The sequence below is a fragment of the Hemiscyllium ocellatum genome, chromosome 14, assembly GCF_020745735.1.
Source record: "Hemiscyllium ocellatum isolate sHemOce1 chromosome 14, sHemOce1.pat.X.cur, whole genome shotgun sequence".
In the NCBI taxonomy this organism is placed as follows: Eukaryota; Metazoa; Chordata; class Chondrichthyes; order Orectolobiformes; family Hemiscylliidae; genus Hemiscyllium; species Hemiscyllium ocellatum.
Genome location: NC_083414.1, coordinates 35,334,045 through 35,356,402, shown reverse-complemented (window position 1 = coordinate 35,356,402; position 22,358 = coordinate 35,334,045). Strand labels below are relative to the sequence as shown.

The following is a 22,358-nucleotide window of genomic DNA, read 5'->3' as shown; positions in this document are numbered from 1 at the left end:
TTATCACTTTGCTCTCCTGTCTTTTTCTCCCCTCTTGTACAGCTGACCCATACATAATGCCCTTTGATTCTGACTGATCTCCTCCTAGTAACCAACATCCTCACCGGTATCAAAGCAGCAGATTGGACAGCTTGCAATCACTCATTTCCAGCTTCATATTCAAGCTTGTGATTTGACCAGCTCCCTGAGTGTGCTTTTCACTTAGCTCTCAGACTCACACCAATGTGACTCCAGCCACCACTCGAACACCAAAACCCAAGTGCTCAAGTTTCTTCAGCTGGTGGTATGTCTTTCACATGTGGGCGCCTTGGACACCGTCATCCATGACTTCTCATACGCTACAGAACAGGAAATCCACATGATTAAGTTGCCGTGCCGTGGCTTAGCTTTATTTCACATATAGTAACCTTCTATTACTTTGGTTAAGTTATGTTAATTTTATATTTGGCCTTGATTTAATACATGTTATTACTGTTGATAAATCGTACTTGTACTGATAAATCTGGCCAATACTACACATGTTTTACTCGCTGCAGTGAATCTAACATAAACCTCCTCTTCCTCTTGTACCAAATTCCTATACAAATCTAATTTGCTACATTTCACGCTGGTATAGTCTCCAACCATAACTGACCCACTTGAGATGTGCTTTGTGCTAATACTCTTAATCCTATTACCCTCATATTTACCCCAATAGAAATTTTATGAATTTGTTGAACAAACTAAGCTGGAAACTTAACACAGTATTTTATTGAAATTATAGACCATAATTTCTGATTTTATTTTGAAAACCTAATGTATCCTAACCAATGACTTACTTGCTATATCTGGTAGTATTTTTTGTGTTTTTTGAAATACACTAGTTTGATCTACTTTCTCCTTTTTTCTACCACTATGCTCCTCTGCGCTATCTCTCATCACTTATTCACTTTATTATGCTGTGACTATTCTCTCTGGTCAGGTCTGCATCAAACAAAGTCTTTGAGTAGTTTTCAAGTCTTAAAGAAAATACATTTTCCGTGCATTTTTTAAAATTTTAATTATAACATATTCACTATGTTTAATTTGCTTTTAAAATTGGTTTAACCACACCAACATTAATGAATGAAAAATGTTAAATTCACATTTCTGCTAGATATGTGTTAGAACATCTGTCACGGATCAGTCGAGTACTGAAGCAGGCACGAGGTAATGCTCTTCTTGTGGGAGTAGGCGGAAGTGGCCGTCAGTCTATGACTCGTTTGGCTACATCAATGGCTAAAATGACTATCTTTCAACCCGAAATTTCCAAGAGCTATGGGACAAATGAATGGAGAGAGGATTTAAAGGTAATCTTTGTTATTTTTAACTTGGTCAGAATCATTGCTAATTTATGTGAATAAATTTACCTCCATTTTATCACTGAAATAATGCCTTCTGTGCAACTGTTTTGTTTTTTGATAGCATTTACTTCGAAGTGCAGGAATGAGAGGTCAGCCCACTGTGTTCCTTATTACAGACACACAAATTAAAGAGGAGGCATTCTTAGAAGATGTAGACAGTTTACTCAATACTGGTGAAGTGCCAAATCTGTTTGCACCTGATGAAAAACAGGAGATCATGGAGGTGTGAGACATTTACTTATTTGTATCATGAAAAGTTTTAATGCTTATATTTCCACTTACATTTTGGGATGGATGACATTTGGTTTAATATGTAACTGGACACAAGTTTCACTTTTATGATATTGCATAATGTTTCCGTTCTACAACGTTTTGGATGTTATTCTCCCCCAGAATTAAATATTTCTCTAATGTACACACTTTTGAATAAGTCAAGAGTGTGATGCTGGAAAAGCACAGCAGGTCAGGCAGCATTCGAGCAGCAGGAGAACCGACGTTTCGGGCAAGAGCCCTTCATCAGGAATGATGAAGGACTTTTGCCCGAAACATCAATTCTCCTGCTTCTTAGATGCTGCCTGACCTGCTGTGCTTTTCCAGCACCCCACTTTCGACTCTGATCTCCAGCATCTGCAGTCCTCACTTTCTCCTAGTACTCTTGAATAAGTTGAAAATCACACAACACCAGGTTATAGTCCAACAGGTTTAATTGGAAGCACACTAGCTTTCGGAGCGATGCTCCTTCATCAGGTGATAGTGGAGGGCTCAATCCTAACACAGAATTTAAACAGCTAACCCGAGAATGCAGCTTTTTAAAAAAAAAGTTTTGTGATTTACACATGAAAGAAGTGAAACTATCACTGTATTCTAACAGATGAAAGGCTTAACAGACAATCAATTTTTCAATGTATAATTTCAGTTACTTCACACTGTAAATTTTTGCTATAAATTCTGTGTTAGGATTGAGCCCTCCACTATCACCTGATGAAGGAGCATCGCTCTGAAAGCTAATGTGCTTCCAATTAAACCTGTTGGAGTATAACCTTGTACACAACGGTGTTGTGTGATTTTTAACTTTGTACACCCCAGTTCAACACCGGCATCTGCAAATCTTGAATAAATTGAGTCAATTTACATGGGATTATGGTATCACTGGCAAAGTCAGTATTTGTTTTTTTTTCCCTAATGGTTCCTGAACTAACTAATTTGCTGGGCAGTTAAGATTCAGCCACATTACTTTATTTTGGATTACCTGAAGGCCAGGTCAGGTGGGTATGGCAGATTTCTTTCCCCAAAAGATATTTGTAAACCAGAAGGGTTTTATGACAATTAATAGTTGCCAATACAGAGATTCAGTTTTCATTTCCAGAATTTATTAAATGCAAACTATATCTCATGATGAATTTGAATTTGAGAGTATCTTAAGTACTAGTCCAGTGGCATTACAAATGCACCGTTCTATCTTGTCTCTCACCCACCTACTGATCCCAGCACAAAGCAAATTCTGATTTTAACAAAGATATTATGTCTGAAAAAAAAATTTGAAGAATGTTCCACAAGGAATTAACAGGCGAGTGGGACTGATTGTTCTTTCAGATAACTGGAATCTGCATAGAAGGCAGAATGGTCTCATTATCATTCTATAAGGTCCTTCAACTTGACTAAGGATGGTGATGATTGCACCAATTCCATCCACAAAGCACATTCAAATTACTAAAACAACAACATATGAATTAGAAGCAGGATAGTTCACAGGTTATAGGCGGAGACAATATTCTGACAGTAGTATTGATGACTTGTGCTCCATAACTGCTGCAATCCTACCAAACTGTTGTAGTACAGCTACAACTCTGACATCCATCCAACAGTGTAGAAGATTACCCAGGTATGTCCTGTCCACAAAGAATAGGACAAATCCAATCTGGACAATTATCACATAACCTCTATGTTCTCGAGAGATTGTTGACAGTGCTGTCCAGCAGCATACCAGAATGCACTTCTTCATTGAAGCACATTTTAGATTCCACCACCCAGGCCGCTCAGCTCCTGACTTTATTACAGACTTGGTTAAAAGAGGTGAGGCAGAGTGATTGCCCTTGACATCATGGCAGCATTTGACCAAGTATGGTATCGAGGAGCCCCAGCAAAACTGGAATCAACAGGAATCAATGGGATAAGAACCATTTAATAGTTATGATTGATGAAGGTCAATCATCTCAGCCCCAAAATATAATTTCAGGAGTTCATCAGGGCAGTGTCCAAGTCCCAACCATGTTTAGTTGCTTTATTAAAGATTTTCCATCATAAAGTCAGAGTGGAGATGTTTGCTAATGATTGCAGAATGTTCAGTCAACATTGTTTGTGACTGCTAAAATACTGAAGCAGTCTGTGTCCATACCCAACAAGACCTGCACAACATTCAGGTTGGGGATGTTACATGGTAACATTTGCACCACGTAAGTGCCAGGTAGTGAACATCTCTAATGGTGAATGCAGTTACCGTCCCTTGATTTTCAATGGTATTATCACCTTCAAATCCTCCACTGTCAACAGCTTGGGGGTTACCGTTTAGAACGTGGTCCTGGAAAAGCACAGCAGGTCATGCAGCATCCGAGGTGCAGGAGAATCGATGTTTCAGGCAAGAGCCCTTCATCACCAATGAGGCTAGTGAGCCTAGGGGATGGAGAGATAAATGGGAGGGGGGTAGGGCTGGTGGCAAAGTAGCTGAGATTGCAATGGGTAGATGGAAGTAGGGGTAATGGTGATAGGTCGGAGAGGAGGATAGGTGGGAAGGGAAATGGACAGGTAGACAGGTCATGAGGGCAGTGCCATGTTGGAAGGTTGGAACTGGGATAAGGTGGGGGGAGGGAAAATGAGGAAACTGGTGAAGTTCACATTGATGCTATGGGGTTGGAGGGTCCCAAGATTGAAGATGAGGCATTCTTCCTCCAGGCGTTAGGTGGTTAGGATGTGGCAACGGAAGAGGTCTAGGATTTGCATGTCCTTGGCAGAATGGGAGGGGGTGTTGAAGTGTTCGTCCACAGGACTTGGTTGGTGTCCCAGAGATATTCTCTGAAGCATTCCGCAAGTAGGCATTCTGTCTCTCCAATGTAGAGGAGACCGCATTGGGAGCAACGGATACATTGAAGTGCGGGTAAAGTTCTGATGGTAATGGAAGGCTTCTTTGGGGCCTTGGATGGAAGTGAGGGGGATGTATGGGTGCAGGTTTTGCCATTCCTGCAGTGGCAGGGTAAGGTGCCAAGAGGGGAGGGTGGTTTAGTGGGGTGTGTGGACCTGACAAGAGAGTTGCGGAGGGAAAGGTCTTTACGGAAAGCAGATAGGTGTGGGGAGAGAAATATGTCTGTGGTGGTGAGGTCCATTTGTAGATGGTGGAAATGGTGAAGGATGATGTGATGTATACAGAGGTTGGTGGAGTGGAAGGTGAGGACCGGGGGGGGGGGGGGGCTCTATCCTTGTTGGAGAGGTGGGATTCGAGGGCAGAGGTGCGGGCAGTGAATGAGATGCGCTGGAGGGCATCATTGACCATGTGGGATGGGAAATTGAGGTCATTGAAGAAGGAAACCATGTGGTGTATTCTGTGGTGAAACTGATTCTCCTGGGAGCAGATACGGCAGAGGCAGAGGATTTGGGAATAAAGGATAGCATTTTTACCGAAGATAGGGCGAGAGGAGTGTAGTTCAGGTAGCTGTGGGTGTCGGTGGGTTTGTATAAGATATCTGTATTGAGTTAGTCACTGTTGATGGCGATAGAGAGGTCCAGGAAAGGAAGGGAGGAATCTGAGATGGTTCAGGTGAACTTGAGGTCAGGGTGGAATGTGTTGGTGAAGTTGATGAACTTTTCAACTTCCTCAAGGGAGCACGAGGTGGCACCAATACAGTAATCGATGTAGCAGAGGAAAAGGTAGGGAATGGTGCTAGTGTAACTGCAGAAGATGGGCTGTTCCACATAACTGACCATGAGACGGGCCTAACTGGAGCCCATTTGGGTGCCCATGGCTCCCCTTTCACTTGGAGGAAGTGGAAGGATTGAAAGGAGAAATTATTGAGGGTGAGGACCAGTTCAGCCAAATGAATGAGGGATGCTGGGAGAGGAAGAAATGGATGGTTTGGAGGCCCTCATCATGGCAGATGGCGGTGTATAGGGACTGGATGTCCATGGTGAAGATGAGGCATTTGGGGCTTGGAAACAAAAGTCTTGGAGGAGGTGGAGGATGTGGGTGGTGTCCCAGACGTATGTGGGGAGCACTGAACTGGACTGTCCATATGAATACTATGGCTCTAAATGCAGGCTAAAAGCTAGGAATGGTGCATGAATAACTCACCGAATAACTCCTCAAAGCCTGTCCATCATCTTAAAGCATAAGTGTTGGGCTAGCAGGGATGGCAGTGCAGGGAGAGCAATGTTCCTCCTGCATGATGTTTGAAGTCAAGGATGCCATTCGTGTCCCATCCAAGTACACCTACAGGAAGTGCACCCTACTCTCGCTCCTCCAAGACAATGTTAAGGAATTGGAGCGGGAGCTGGATGAACTTTGGATCATTTGGGAGGCAGAGGCTGTGATAGATAAGAGTTACAAGGAAGTAGTTACTCCTAAGCAAGAAGAAAGCTGGGTGACTGTTTGAAAGGTGAAAAAACAGACAGTGAAGGGATCCCCTGTAGTCGCTTCCCTGAAAAACATGTATACCGTTTTGGATACTGTTGAGGGGGACAACTTACCAGGTGCAAGCGGTGGGGCCCAGGTCTCTGGCACAGAGCCTGTCCCTGTTGAACGGAAGGGAAGGAGGGAAAGGAGGAGAGTGTTAGTCATTGGGAACTCAATAGTTAGAGGCTCAGATAGAAGATTTGTTTGGAACGAACGAGACTCGCAGTTGGTGTGTTGCCTCCCAGTTGCCAGGGTCTGTGATGTCTCGGATCGCATCTTTGGGGTCCTGAAGGGAGAGGGTGACCAGCCTCAAGTTGTTGTCCATGAAGGTACCAAAGACATAGGTAGAAAGAGGGATAGAGATGTAAGGCAGGATTTCAGGAAGCTAGAGTGGAAACTGAGAGCTAGAACAAACAGAGTTGTTATCTCTGGATTGTTACCCGTGCCACGTGATAGCAAAGCAAGAAATAGGGATAGATATCAGCTAAACACGTGGCTGAAAGGATGGTGCAGGAGGGAGGGTTTCATTCTGGGGAAGGTGGGACTTGTACAAACAGGACGGTCTTCACTTGAACCAGAGGGATACTAATATCCTGGGTGGGAAATTTGCTGGTGCTATTCGGGTGAATTTAAACAAGGTCAGCAGGGGGATGGGAACCGGAGGTGTAGTTGCAGTATACAGGAGGATGAGAGTAGGGAGGACAGGAACAAAATTTCAGGGTCACAGGAATGTGCTGGCAGACAGCAAACTGTTTTGAAGTTTGTCTACTTCAATGCTAGAAGTATCCGAAATAAGGTAGGTGAGCTTGCAGCATGGATAGGTACCTGGGATTTCGATGTTGTGGCCATTTCAGAGACATGGATAGAGCAGGGTGAGGATTGGATGTTGCAGGTTCCAGGGTTTAGATCTTTCATTAAAAACAGGCAAGGCGGTAAAAGAGGGGGAGGCATGACCTTGTTAGTCAAAGATAGTATAACGGTGGCTGAGAGAATTTTTGATGAAGACTCGTCTGCTGAGGTAGTGTTGACTGAGGCTAGAAACAGGAGAGGAGAGACCACACTGCTTGGAGATTTTTATAGGCCCCCGCAGAGTTCCAGGGAGGTGGAAGAGAAAATTAGCAAAATTATTCTGAGTAGCAAGTAGTCATAATGGGGGACTTTAACTGCCCCAACATTGACTGGAATGTTATAGCTCTAGTACGTCGGATGGATCACTTTTTGTCCAATGTGTACAGGAGGGTTTCCTGACATAGTATGTCGAAGGGCCGACAAGAGGGGAGGCCACACTGGATCTGGTGCTTGGTAATGAACCAGGCTAGGTATTTTATTTAGTTGTAGGTGAACACTTTGGAGAGAGTGACCATAATTCAGTTATGTTTAGTTTAGCGTTGGAAGGGGATAGGTACATGCCACAGGTAAAGAGTTATTGATGGGGCAAGGGCAATTATAATGTGATTAGGCAAGAATTAGGATGCATAGGATGGAGTAACAAAATGCAGGGGATACAGACAATTGAAATGTGGAGCTGGTTTAAGGAACAGATATTGCGTGTCTTTGATAGGTATGTCCCTATCAGGAAGTATTAAGGTAAGGGAACTGTGGTTTACTACAGAAATTGCATCGCTTGTTAAGAAGAAGAAGGAGGCTTATGTGTTGATGAGGCAAGATGGTACAGATGAGGTGATGGAGAGTTACAGATCAGCTAGGAAGGATTTAAAGAGAGAGTTAAGAAGAGCAAAGAGAAGACATGAGCAGTCTTTAGCAAAGAGAAATAGAATAAAGGAGAACTCTAAAGCTTTCTATAGGTATGTGAGGAACAAAAGGATGATTAGGGTAGGAATAGGGCAGTCAAAGACAGAAGGAGGAAGTTGAGTGTGGACCCTGTAGAGATTGGAGAGGTGCTAAATGAACATTTCTCATCGGTGTTCAGAAGAATGAGGTATGAGATATTAGACTAGAAAGGATCGAGGTTAGTCATGCACAGGTGTTATCAATTCTAGAAGGAGTGAAAGTCGGCAAGTCCCCTGGGCCCGATGGGATTTATCCAAGGACTCTCTGTGAAGCTAGGGAGGAGATAGCAGAGCCGTTGGCTTTGATATTTGAGTCATCATTGTCTCCAGGTTTAGTAACTGAGGACTGGAGGATTGCAAATGTTATGCCATTGTTTAAGAAGGGCAGTAGAGATGACCCAGGTAACTATAGACCAGTGAGCCTTACTTCTGTTGTAGGAAAGGTTTTAGAAAGGATTATAATAGATAAGATTTATAATCATCTAGCAAGCAACAATTTGATTTCAGATAGTCAACATGGTTTCGTCAAGGGCAAGTCATGTCTCACAAACCTCATTGAGTTTTTTGAGAAGGTGACCAAGCATATAGATGAGGGTAGGGCAGTTGATGTGGTATACATGGACTTCAGTAAAGCCTTTGATAATGTTCCACATGGTAGGCTGATAGAGAAAATGCAGACGTTTAGCAGTTTGGATTAGAAACTGGCTTTCTGGAAGAAGGCAGCGGGTGGTGGTTGATGGAAAATATTCAGTCCGATGTCCTGTTATTAGTGGTGTGCCACAAGGATCTGTTTTGGGACCTCTGCTGTTTTGTCATTTTTATAAATGACTTAGACGCAGGCATAGGTGGATGGATTAGTAGACGATACTAAAGTCAGTGGAGTAGTGGACAGTGTGGAAGAATGTTACAAGTTGCAGGGGGACTTGGATAAACTGCAGAATTGGGCTGAGAGGTGGCAAATGGAGTTCAATGCAGCAAAATGTGTGGTGATGCATTTTGGGAAGGATAATAGGGAGGCAGAGTACTGGATCAATGGAAAGATTCTTGGTAGTGTGGATGTGCAGAGGGATCTTGGAGTCCATGTGCATAGATCCCTGAAAGTTGCCACCCAGGTGGATAGTGCTGTGAAGAAGGCAGACAGTGTGTTAGGTTTCATTGGTAGAGGGATTGAGTTCTGGAACCGCAATATCATGCTGCAACTATACAAAACACTAGTGCGGCCACACTTGGAATATTGTGTACATTTCTGGTTACCCCATTACAAGAAGGATGTGGAAACATTGGAAAAGGTGCAAAGGAGATTTACCAGGATGTTGCCTGGTCTGGATGGAAGGTCTTATGAGGAAAGGCTGAGCGACTTGGGTCTGTTCTCATTGGAAAGAAGAAGGCTAAGGGGGGATTTGATAGAGACATACAAGATGATCAGAGGATTAGATAGGGTAGACAGTGAAATACTTTTTGATAGGATGATGACGTCAGCATGTATGAGGGGCATAACTACAAATTGAGGGGTGATAGATTTAAGACAGTTGTCAGAGGAAAATTCTTTACACAGATAGTGGTAAGGATGTGGAATGCCCTCCCTGCTAATGTAGTCAACTCAGCCACATTAGGGAGATTTAAACAATCCTTAGATAAGCACATAGATGATTTTGGGATAGTGTAGGGGGAACGAGCTGAGAATAGTTCACAGGTCGGCACATCATCAAGGACCGAAGGGCCTGTTCTGCACTGTTCTATGTTGTATGTTCTATGTTTTGGAATGTTCTCAATTTTCCTGGATGAGTGAAGCTCCAACAACACTTGAGAAGCTTGACATCATTCAAGACAAAGCATTCCACTTGACTGGTACTCCATTCACCACTTCCAAAATCCACTCCCTTCACCACTAACACAATGTGGCAACAAAGTATGTCATCTATAAGATGCGTTGTAGTGATTCACCAAGGCTTCTTCAACAGCAATTTCCAAACGCATGACATCTATCACCTAGAAGAGTAGCACCTCCAGCTGCATGTTACCCTTGTTGAGACGGAAACCGAATGGTCTCGTCTCTACGTGTTCGTTGGAAGGAGAGATCAAACCGGCTAGAGTTTGGAGCAAAAACACCGTTTATTACAGAATCAAAACTGGTACACTATACAACGAATTCAAAAGCATGCAAATTCGTTGGAGAAGGCGTTCTGTCTCTCCCTTCGGATCTGGTGCAGTTATACTTCGCGCTTCCTCGAGTTCCCGGTCAGGTTCCCCTTGTTCGGCTCTTTCATTGGTCGGTTCACCTGTCTGTGAAGGGATTAGTGTCTCTATTGGCTGCCCCGAGATACCTGTCCCACTCCTGCTGTGCCGAACAATGGGTAGACATCCTGGGTTCGGCAGTTTCTGATCTTGTAAATTAAAAGTTTATTGTTGGAAGGGATTCCTCATTGCCATGCGTCTGGCTGTCTGGGCGTTCACAATAGTTCTCCATAGTTGAATATACAGATATTATCATTTAACATAGGACCCGAATGAGTTTGACGTCAGCGGAGGCATTAGCAAGTACTTTATCAATCAAGTGTAGTATCGGTGCGATTTACACTATCCGATAGTTACCGGTTTCCTTTATTACCAATGAGAGTGTAATAGGATGATCTGAAACTGACGGACATGTTCTAATCCCCCAGGAATGTGGCCCCAGGCAGACAGTCCTGCAGTGGCTGGGTTTACTTTACATGGCTGTGTTTTAGCTGGTATCTGACAGTGTCTGCTTTAATAATGGTGCTCCCCTCCCTAGCCCCAATGTAGGTACCCCGATAGCAGATTCTCCCCAACATTCCCTCCCTTGGCCTCGAAAGAGGCCACACCCCCTTATCCCGTAAGGAACGCAACCCCACGAGGCAACCGGTGTCCGGTGTTGTATCGCCCAGACTCACCGGTTCTAAGGAGACAGCCATATGGGGATGAAGGGTGCCCTGAAAAACGCGCCGCTACACAATTAAGCAATAGATGGTCACAGCTGCATGCTAAGCTAAACTAATAGTTGAAGTAATTGAGGCAGTGTCTGCAGAAATAACGAAAAGCACAGGATTAGACAAGCATTGCAATAAGTCATTCAGAGCTGGCGAAATGTACGCGAGTGCGTTAGAATGAGTAAGCCATTTAGTAAACGGAAGTCTGTAGTCCAAAGAGCCGGCAAATGTAAGTAGGTGTTGTAAGTTTGGAAAGGGAGTAGGAACAGCCTGGTACCAGCAGTTAGGTACCCGCTAGAGATCTGAAACCCAGTGTGAAACTGTACTGTGCCCCGGTGGTCCAGTAGATCAATTTGCTCCAGAGAGCAGCAGTGCTGTCCAATCGTCCGACACGGATGCAAGCAGGCAGAAATCTCATTAAATGGAGATGAACGGAGGCCACGCGTTCCGATGTCAATGCGCGACTGTGCCTGTCTTAGGTTGTCCCTCGCCCGAGGGATCTTACCCGTCATTGGCTATCCAGTCGTGCTGCATTGAGTAATCGATGCCGACATCCATTTCACCACCCCAAGGACAGGCGTGGGCAGCTCAGTAGCATGGTCAGTGGCCTCCGAGGGTGGCTGAGGCCAGTCAGGAATATTAGACAGTCCGCAAGGGCCGCTTGCGAGAACAGCAGTGTTTCAATTGCTAAGGCACACAGTACATCTCACCCACCCGCTGTTATGGAAGGATCAATTCACATATCCCCAATTTAAACGGGCAAAATAAATAAGTGGGGGCTCTTTGGACAACCAGGCTGCATTTAGCGTACATGAAGATGAAAGTTAGTCATGAGTACAACAGGATCAGACGAATTCGAAAGAAAGTCATTGAGGGAGCTGACACGCACCGGAGAGATAGCACCTACTACGCCCGAACCGCGAGCTTATGCAAAGGCGGTACTATAGCAATGAAGAAAAGAATTGGGAGGTCCCCACTCGCCCGTCCTTATCGCAACCAGCCGTAAGCAAGAAACCCGGTATCATGGCTCACGAGCGGACGTCGCATTACAGCATGTATTGGATGTGTCCCTGTCCGTTTGTAGGAGGTCACACACAGGCTGTCGTGTTGTTGGAGTTGGTGGCAGCGGCGTGTCCTGGTGGAGCTCAACGGATGGGGGTCCGGTTGAAAAGTAATGATACCTTATCACCTTTAAATCAGTGAGATGGGGCTGTGGGAATGCAGTAAAAAGGAGTCCCCGCATCACCAGGGTGATATATGGCGGGGTCAGTCAGGAACCATGTGACTACTATGGGAAATAAAGTGTTGTGTTGTAAGGGGTCTTTGGGGTGGCATGTCTGGGAGACCGGAATGGACGGGAGGCAATCCCCAAAGTCTCCAGTCAGTACTCCTGAACATAAGGTCTGTGCTCATGTGGAATGTCAAATGCAACCAGGAAGAGTGCACTCAACCATCTGTGTAAGAGGAATGGAGAGAGCAGATATAAAGACCATGGTGAAAATAATGACGGTAGTGTGAAAGCCTTAACTATTCTTATGAGTCGCGGACCTGTATGTGGCAGTATTCCACAAAAAGGAGTCACATGAAAATAGAGAGGACTCTGTGTGAGGTAGAAGGAGTGGTTTCATGTAAGGGAAAGGGTACAACTTTACACAAAGGTAGTCAGAGGGATTCGTGATCTCAAATCAGAGAAAAAAGGCTCCCCAGCACGGGCTGCCACAAAAAGGCAGTCGAGGCAGGGGTAGCCAGATTATACTGTAGGTGTTTTAATGTTCGTCGAATTACGAAGAGGCAGAGGAAAAATGTAAAAAACGTAATCATGACACTGGTCCAGTGTCGGTGAGGTAGTTGCGGGGAGCAGTCACGCAAACGGTGTCAAGTCGCAATATTTTGACAAAGTTAAAATCAAGTGTGCGCATAGTGTGGAAGACAATTAGTAGGATAATCCGTGTCCATTTGAGCAGCAGCACTACACGGGGTAGATGAAAGTCGGGACACTGATACAAATGCAAGATAGTACGAGTGGCAGTTATGAGTCGGTGGGAATGTGTGCTCGCAGCTGCAGGAGCACAGGCGCCTGTATGTTTTAAAACGCAATGTTCGAAGAGTAAACACATTCGTCCAGAAGTTGTGTCGAAAAAATAGAGTAAGTCCCTCGAGAGGGAAGTGGGATTGGTAACAGTGAGAAGGGAACCACAATAGACTGCATAGGGGAAGGCAAACGGTACGCGTTGATAATGCACAGTAAGGGACACAAGTAGTTTCGATTAGCAGACCGGGGAACTGCCGGTGCTCGGGGCGCACAACTAATGGTGTTGTCGTAGGACAATCGTTCGATGAGGCGCCCAAGGAGACCGTTTAGTATAAAGGTGGAAATGATGAGGATCCCCATCAACTCTGTGGCAACAGGACAATAGAGCAGGTAAATTTCCACCATGTGGTTAGGGAAGACACAGCGCAGGAGATCCCCCTAACCTCTCAGGGCGTGCAGCGTAAGCCTCAAGGCGGCCGGGACCCCGTCTAGCAGGCAGGGCGGGGATTTTCGCCCCCAGACACTTGTGTAGGATATTGGAGCGAACCGCGACTGTGAGGCAGACAGTATTGGTAACATCGGGAAAGGCGCCTATACAATGGAGAAAGACCAATGTAGATAAAAAGGGGTTGAGTCACCAGCTAAAGGGCACAAACTTATCCTGGCGGCTATTTGCCCGCTCGAAGCGGAGTCTATGATAAACCAGGTGGACCTCCCAAGAGAAGGCCCAATGAAGAGTTTAGACAGCAGAATAAAGTACCAGAAGAGCAAAGATATCAGTGAAACAGAGCCATGTCGGTGTAGAAGGGCAGCAACCCCAACTCTACGTAGAAACCGTGCCAAGGTGGGGTTGCATGATCCCCTCTCTTTCTGCACCTCCCCGTCAGGTCCCGTCTCATCGAGTGACTTTAGGGATATATTAGGTTGCGCTGACCTGGAGCTATGAGAGAAGTGGTGCGTGCGGTGGCCTATGTGTTTCCAGCCAGCTCAGTATAAGATATGATGATGATGATTATGGAGAGGGGGACAATGTAAAACTCTGGGCAATTAGGAGATTTGCGGTGGGACGAAATTGGACTGTTTGCCTGAGGGGACTTGTCCCCCCAAACGAGATACAAAACGAGAGGTGCAAGTATAATCCTTGTGTATGCAAGAATCTGTGTGTGTGTAGGGCCGTGTGGCATAGACAAAAGAGAATGCGCAGGTGCTGCGGGCATATCGGACTTCATCCCTGTGTAAAGGAGAGGGAGAGGGAGAGTATCATAAAAGGATGGTCAGACAGGTCAGGACAGAAATTGTCTGTGTAGCACTTTCCTCCGTTTGACACCTGAGGATTTGATCAGTTTGAGGGAAGTAACAGCCTTTAAAAGATACCCCGGGAAAAGGATCATAAAGGAACCTGGTGACCCTGCCGTTCTCAGTGCGTACCTGTGCGTCGCAAAAGATATGAACAGATGAATTGGCGAGGAGCACTCGCAACTGAGGAGACTGAAGGATTTGGGCAGGGCATGAGGGTTGGGAAGTCCTGGTAGCAAACCTCAGGGAGCATGAGACTTTGGAAAGAAGATGGGGCGCAGAGCAAGGCAGTAGAAGCATAGTGAGTGAAATGCCCTAATGGAGAGATGAGGCCAGAAGATGAGTTACTGTGTCCTGGTAGAAAACCTCAGGGAGCTTAAAACCTTAAAAAGAGATGGAGCGTAAGGATCCGCGGATCTTCTACTCAGCAAGACCCAGTTGAATTCCTGCAAGCTGAATGAAAGACAGAACTAAGACGACCTCAGATCCGGCGGTGAACATAAAGTGTGTGGGTTTGGGAGAAAACGATGAAGGGGCGTGACTATGGCGTGGGGAATGGGGAGCGGGGGTGTAGGATAGGGCAGTACAATCGGCAAGAGGAGTCTGTACGAGATTTCAATGGGAAGGTTTGGTACTGACTGGCAGTTACAGGTTGCATGTTCAAAGCATTGGAGAGTGTAGCCTCAGACAGGTAGACTGGCTGGCATCTTCAACCCGCATGGTTGCCAATACCTGCTTCAGGGACTGGAAATGGCCGTGTCTGTGGCAGCAGTAGCTCAACCTTCCCTAGCCGCAAAGTTGAGGAGGGGGTCAAGTAGCAGGAGGAAATTGCTTTAAAATGAGCGTCCATAATGCTTTAGCGAATGAAAAAATCTGTGGACTTGGGAGAAAAGATAAAAATGGGTTCGTGAGAGGGGGCAGAAAAATGTGGAGGGCATAGACGGAAGAAGGAGTAGGTGGGCCCCCCCTCATTCTTGGCACTTTGTGAACACGAGGGGAAAAGGGATGGCCTAAACACCCATGCCGGTGGACAAAAAGATGAGTGAGCGGCCGCGAGGAAGAGAGATGGGCCAAGCACCCTGCTGTGGGCTGAGTAGCACGTCCTAGCTGGAGGCCTGAGGCCTGTGACCAGCGGGGGAAAAAGAGAGAGACAAAATAAGTGGGCTGGGGGATATTCGGGCAGTGGGACGGCCAAACATTGGACATACAAAACGTTGTAAATGAAAACGCACAGTATGGCGATACGGCAATGCGCATGTTGTCGGTCGGGACGTTAGAGTTAGAAAGGTACAACCTGTCAGAGAAGATGTGGTTAGAGGCATGATTCATATCGACATCCCAGTAACTGAAGAGGACCTGTTCATCGAGTAATCCCATGGAGTAGGGCAATGACGCTTGAGAGACCCATCGCTGTAGTGGTGGCGCGGTAGTTGAGCTAAAAGGGTGGCGGAGCGTCCGCAGGCGAGCAGCCCCTTCTAGACTGTGCAATCCTGCCAAGAGTGAGCATTCGCGCCAAAAGCGAACGGGCACCGCCCCAACTGAGCGTTCGCGCCAAAAGTCAGCTGGCCCCGCCCAACCTGAGTCTTCGCGCCAAAAGCAAGAAAGCCCGCCAAGAACTAAGGTGACCCGCCCAGAGAAGGGTGACCCGCCAAAACTAGGGTGAGCACGGGACACCCCGGGATTTGCCGTCTTAGGATTCCACAACCGTAGTGTTATTAAAGTAAAAGCTCCACCATCCCTTCCTGCGCCCCCTCCCTACATTCAGGTATTCCTTTCCAAGTATAAGAGTAATTAAAAGTGATAGTGGGGGGACAAGCGGCATTTAATCCTAAAAATCAAGACGAGACTATGGAGAAAAATCCCAGACCGTTAAGTTATCAATCCAAAACCGCTAAGTGTAGAGAACAACACTCACGTACTCCGACACCAGTAAAACTGCTTTCGGCTGCTGGGCGGCTTCCCACGGTCCCTGTCCCGTCACTCAGGCTGTCGGTGCCGGTCCACTGTACACCGAGACCTGGGATGAAATATTTGTTGCGACACCTCCGTTCGCCACGTTTGTTAAAAGCACTGCACTCACTCACTCACTCCCTCTCTCACTGGGCCGGCCCCACACTGGTTTTCATCCACATACATGCCAACCCACGCATACTGTCGGTGTGTCCGTACTCTCGTCTCAGCCTGTCGCAGTCCCCTGTCCCCAGTTTTAGTGACATGTTTGGCAGGGGCGTCCGAAATGACTGGGGCTGTGGTGGAGGTACAGTGGCCCCCTTGCCACTGCGGGTTGACTGTGACTAACAGTTTCGTCTTCCACCCCAGGGATTTATCGGCGGTCGGTGGTGCCCAATCAGTAGGGGGTTTTCCTAGGGCTATTGTTTGCCGCACTGAATATGGCGGCGAGAGTAGGAGACCGTTTAAAATTTTGTTCATTAGCGCCATATTTGTGAGGGTCTCTTTTAGTTTGGTCAATATCAGGTCTTTTTGGGCGGGCGCTTGGTTAAACACTTGATGCAATGCTGTCTTGTGCACTGCTACACTGTCCAGTAATAAATAGGCATGCCGAGTTACGTCTGTGCCAACCGTGAAGTGCCACCAGGGCACTCCGGGGCGTAATGGTCGAAAGTGGGTCATTTTTGGTGGTCCAAAGTTCAAGTCCCCCATGACGGATCTCACCTGGTGGGTACCGCTTTAAACCCAGTGCGTTTTTCAAAAGCCTGACCTTCGCGTGGCAGATTTCTGCTCTTAACAACCGGTCTAAGGCAAACGCCTGTGCAGGTAAACCCTATCCAGGAGATGAGATCCGCCCTCTGTCCCCTTAGGATGCTAGCAGCGAGTGTGTCTATCGGTAGTTGTCGGAGTTAAAGTGCTTATTAAAAAGAGAAAGGATCCAATCAGTCAAGTGCGGTCAGCGCTGTATTAATTAATTTCACAAAGCGTCCAGGCTCCGTAAGCCACGCTTATACCTTAACTCAGAAAGCTGCGTCCAGGATCCGAAATCCACGCATAAACTTTACTCAAAAACCCGCATCCAGGATCCGAAATCCACGCGTAAAACTCAAACTCAAAAAACTGCGTCCAGGATCCGAAATCCACGCATTAACTTAACTCAAAAACCGCGTCCAGGATCCGAAATCCACGCGTAAAACTCAAACTCAAAAAACTGCGTCCAGGATCCGAAATCCACGCATTAACTTAACTCAAAAACCGCGTCCAGGATCCGAAATCCACGCGTAAAACTCAAACTCAAAAAACTGCGTCCAGGATCCGAAATCCACGCATTAACTTAACTCAAAAACCGCGTCCAGGATCCGAAATCCACGCGTAAAACTCAAACTCAAAAAGCTGCGTCCAGGATCCGAAATCCACGCATTAACTTAACTCAAAAACCGCATCCAGGATCCGAAATCCACGCGTAAAACTCAAACTCAAAAAGCTGCGTCCAGGATCCGAAATCCACGCATTAACTTAACTCAAAAACCGCGTCCAGGATCCGAAATCCACGCGTAAAACTCAAACTCAAAAAGCTGCGTCCAGGATCCGAAATCCACGCATTAACTTAACTCAAAAACCGCGTCCAGGATCTGAAATCCACGCGTAAAACTCAACTCAAAAACTGCGCATTAACTTAAGGTTAGCCATGGATCAATTAGTCACTTCAGTACCGCGAAAACAGGTATTAGTGAAGAAGTGAGAAAATAGCTTACCAGTATGGACTCTGCAACGTTGCTGCCAAACTGATTTAAAAGTACTGTTTGTGTTGGTGAGGATCAGGGAGCAGACAAAGACTGACTAACTGAAAATTTTTACCTACTGGAAGCCTTTGCTTTAACAGGCGCTTCCTCACCTTTTAAAAGTTCGGCCGAAAGTTTGTCTGCCCTCCGGTCCGCCAACGTGGCCAACTTGCGGTCGTCTCTTTCCCTTCCCACGGTCAGGCTCACCATCTGTTGAGACGGAAACCGAATGGTCTCGTCTCTACGTGTTCGTTGGAAGGAGAGATCAAACCGGCTAGAGTTTGGAGCAAAAACACCGTTTATTACAGAATCAAAACTGGTACACTATACAACGAATTCAAAAGCATGCAAATTCGTTGGAGAAGGCGTTCTGTCTCTCCCTTCGGATCTGGTGCAGTTATACTTCGCGCTTCCTCGAGTTCCCGGTCAGGTTCCCCTTGTTCGGCTCTTTCATTGGTCGGTTCACCTGTCTGTGAAGGGATTAGTGTCTCTATTGGCTGCCCCGAGATACCTGTCCCACTCCTGCTGTGCCGAACAATGGGTAGACATCCTGGGTTCGGCAGTTTCCGATCTTGTAAATTAAAAGTTTATTGTTGGAAGGGATTCCTCATTGCCATGCGTCTGGCTGTCTGGGCGTTCACAATAGTTCTCCATAGTTGAATATACAGATATTATCATTTAACATAGGACCCGAATGAGTTTGATGTCAGCGGAGGCATTAGCAAGTACTTTATCAATCAAGTGTAGTATCGGTGCGATTTACACTATCCGATAGTTACCGGTTTCCTTTATTACCAATGAGAGTGTAATAGGATGATCTGAAACTGACGGACATGTTCTAATCCCCCAGGAATGTGGCCCCAGGCAGACAGTCCTGCAGTGGCTGGGTTTACTTTACATGGCTGTGTTTTAGCTGGTATCTGACAGTGTCTGCTTTAATAATGGTGCTCCCCTCCCTAGCCCCAATGTAGGTACCCCGATAGCAGATTCTCCCCAACACCCTTCAAGACACGCATCACCCTGACTTGGACTTATATCACCATTTTTTCACTATCACTCTGTCAAAATCCTGGAACATGCTTCCCAACAGCTGTGTGAGTATCCCTACACCCCAAGGACTGCAGCTATTCAAGAAGATAGTTCACTAACAACTTATCCGGAGTAATTTGAGAAGGGCAATAAATGCTGACCCAGCCAGTGATGTCCACATCTTATGAACGATTAAAAAGAAAAATCGGGACCTTAAGCTTGACTGATCTGATTGTGGCCTCAATTCCACGTTCCCAGCTGCAGCCTATTTAAAGTTCTGTCATGAGAAAACAACAATTGATCTTGTTTTACTTAGAAAGCTTTCGTTTAAAACAGGGACCTCAGCCCATATCTTCTCATAGATTGCAAATTTCCTTTTTTCCTTTGTGATAGCATACTGGAGATAGATGAATATATGATTAAAATATGCACATTGTTATTGATTTATTTATGGATCTATGTATAATTTGTGTGAAATTGGCAGCTCTACATCTTTAATTAATCAAGGAACATAGAAACAAGAAAACTTTCATAAAGTCATAAAGTCATACAGCCCAAAAACAAACCCTTTGGTCCAACCAGTCCACGTCGAACATAATCCCAATTTAAACTTATCCCCAGCTGCCTGCTCCTGGCCCATATCCCTCCAAACCTTTCCTATTAATGTACTTATCCAAATGTCTTTTTTGCATTGTAATTGTGCCTACATTCACCATTTTCTCAGGATGTTCATTCCACTCCAAACCACCGCCTTCCTAACCTGCAATCTTCTTCCTGACCTCTCCGCCCCACCCCACTCCGACCTATCACCCTCACCTTGACCTCCTTCCACCTATCACATCTCCATCGCCCCTCCCCCAAGTCCCTCCTCCCTATCTTTTATCTTAGCCTGCCTGGCACACTCTCCTCATTCCTGATGAAGGGCTTATGCCCGAAACGTCGAATTTCCTGTTCCTTGGATGCTGCCTGACCTGCTGCACTTTAACCAGCAACACATTTTCAGCTCAAATGCGGCCTCTAGTCTTGAAATCGCCCAACCTAGGGAAAAGACATCTTTCATTAACCCAACTAATATCCCTCATAATTATATAAATTTCTCAGCCTCCTACAGTCAGTGAAAAAAAGTCTCAGTCTATCCAGCCTTTCTTTATAACTCAAACCTGGCAACATCTGGGTAATCGAGTCAAACAAAGTGAGATCTTCATTGATAGGAAGATAGATTTAGTGACATTTAGTTTGTCTAGTTCATTCTGATGAAGTACATTGCCTATCAACCTAAGAAACGAAGAGTGTTGGAGGCCATCACTGGGTACAATGGAACACAGCCATTAAGATGGTGATCAAAGGAATTGCAGATTTTTTGTTTTTAAATCAACAATTGGTGATTGTGGGAGTAAATTCTAGAAGTGTTTGTGATCATGCATTTTATTTTAATTGAACAGGGAGTCCGCGTAGTCGCTCAAGCAGGAAACAAAAATGCAGACTTCAGTCCACTAGCTCTTTTTGCATTCTTTGTGAGTCGCTGCAGAGAGAACTTGCACATTGTGGTGGCCTTTAGCCCTATTGGAGATGCTTTCCGAAATCGTCTGAGACAGTTCCCTTCACTCATCAACTGCTGTACGATTGACTGGTTCCAGGTATGTTAAAATTTTCAATGTATGTATTTTAAGTACTGGTATCCATGTGTCAAATTATGCAATAAAAAGCCTCCTAAGATTTACACAGAATTTATTATAACAGTTTTCACCTTCTTCCTTCTGCTTATTTCTCTGTCTAGATACCAACAGCCCAGCAAGGAAGAAAGCAGTTGTTTTCCCCTCTATTCAGAGGTGTTTTTACGCACACTGAACCTTTTTATCACTTACACTAAATTGCCTGTGTTAAATCATGGATACCTGCTGGTGATTCCAAGTTGGTTACAGTTTAGATATTTTTTAATAAACTGGTTCAGAGATGTTACTCCACATCTCTGGAGGAGGTGAGACTTGAACCTGGGCCTCCTGGCTCAGAGGCAGGAAACTACCGCTTAACAACAAAAGCCCATTAAAAGCAGCTCTTAAATATGAATCAACCTGTTCAGACATATTATTGACACATCTGTGAAGTAAGTAGGACTTAAACCCAGGCATCTTGGCCCAAAGATATGGGCTCTACCACTATACCACAAGAGGCCCTTAGAATGCAACTCTTAAATGGAGAAGTCCAAAGAGCAATACTTGCTCTGATATAACTCTGGAGCTGGTCTGTTTCAACCTTATAATGCAGGCTCTCACAGGCTCCCTGTTGAAAAGTGTGGTGCTAGGAAAGCACAGCCGGTCAGGCAGCATCCAAGGAGCAGGAGAGTTAATGTTTTGAGCAGGAGATCTTCATCAGGCAGCATCTGACTGGCTATGCTTTTCTAGCACCACACTTTTCAACTCTGATCTCCAGCATCTGCAGTCCTCACTTTCTTCTCTGACAGTCTTCCTGTCTGAGAGAAAAAGGTATTTATAAACTGTACATAATTTTTAAAATTCGGCTGGCAATATCTATCCTAAGTCTTTTTGTCACTTATACTTGTTATAGAATGTACATTATCTATGTAGACCAATTATCTGAATAACATTCTACTGATATTGTTCTTTTTATGCATAGCATTTCCCCCAAGATCTTAGACAAATAGAATGCCCTGTCAATAGCATTAACATGAACCAACGTTTTGGCAGCTAATGTACTCTTCATCACTTTTCTTTGCCTTCCATGACAAGGGGCAATGTTCCCTGTTTCCTCACACAAGGCATATCGCAAATCCTCCTACACTAGAAAATCCATTGGCAAGATTTCTGTGATTTGGTAAAAATGATTATTGTTGAGATCATCAATGGCCAAGTTCCTCCACATACACTTCTTCTATTTCCACTTTTAAAGAAAACCACTCCAAATTGTGTTTCCACCTTTAGATTTTTCACAACCAAGAGAAATTCCAGCATATCAAAACTTGCTTCTGGTCTGGTCTCGTTATTATGCCTAATCAGTTGAGCTATCTGATGAAACTTTTCAGTTTTCATCTCACCCTTGCTAGCATCCTCATCTTTCTATCTGAATCCGGTGTGACTAATTGCAATATGATTAACATTTCTCAAGTAAAACTCTAGATGTATTATTACATTGACTCATCCTGCTTAATTTCCAATCCAACATATTTGAAAGCACCATAAGCTTGACTGCTAGTTTTGAATTCCTTCCTAATTTGATTATTAATCTTTTCTTCATGTAATAGGAACCCCACCACAAAATATTGTTGGCATGCATAAAGATGACCAAAGCTTTTCCATTATAATGTCACTACTGTGACACATGCTGGGGCAGGTGTGACTTGTCAAGGAACCGGCTGCTTTTTTCTTTGTTTTTGTTTCTAATGAATCTGCTCAGATATGCTACGACACATCTGGAGCAGGAAAAGAATGAAGTGTAATGTAATGACATTTCGGGTGAATCCTACATGTCAGGA

General features: G+C 45.2%; 1 protein-coding gene across 1 annotated transcript in view; it reads left to right on the top strand.

Moving 5' to 3' along the window:
• Positions 1 to 22,358, top strand: part of dnah12 (dynein, axonemal, heavy chain 12) — a 260,737-nt gene that overhangs the window by 153,108 nt on the left and 85,271 nt on the right. The window contains exons 42-44 of the mRNA XM_060835852.1: positions 1,136 to 1,328; positions 1,444 to 1,605; positions 20,311 to 20,505. Of these exons, the coding sequence (XP_060691835.1) occupies positions 1,136 to 1,328; positions 1,444 to 1,605; positions 20,311 to 20,505 (550 nt within the window). The remainder of the gene's footprint in view (positions 1 to 1,135; positions 1,329 to 1,443; positions 1,606 to 20,310; positions 20,506 to 22,358) is intronic.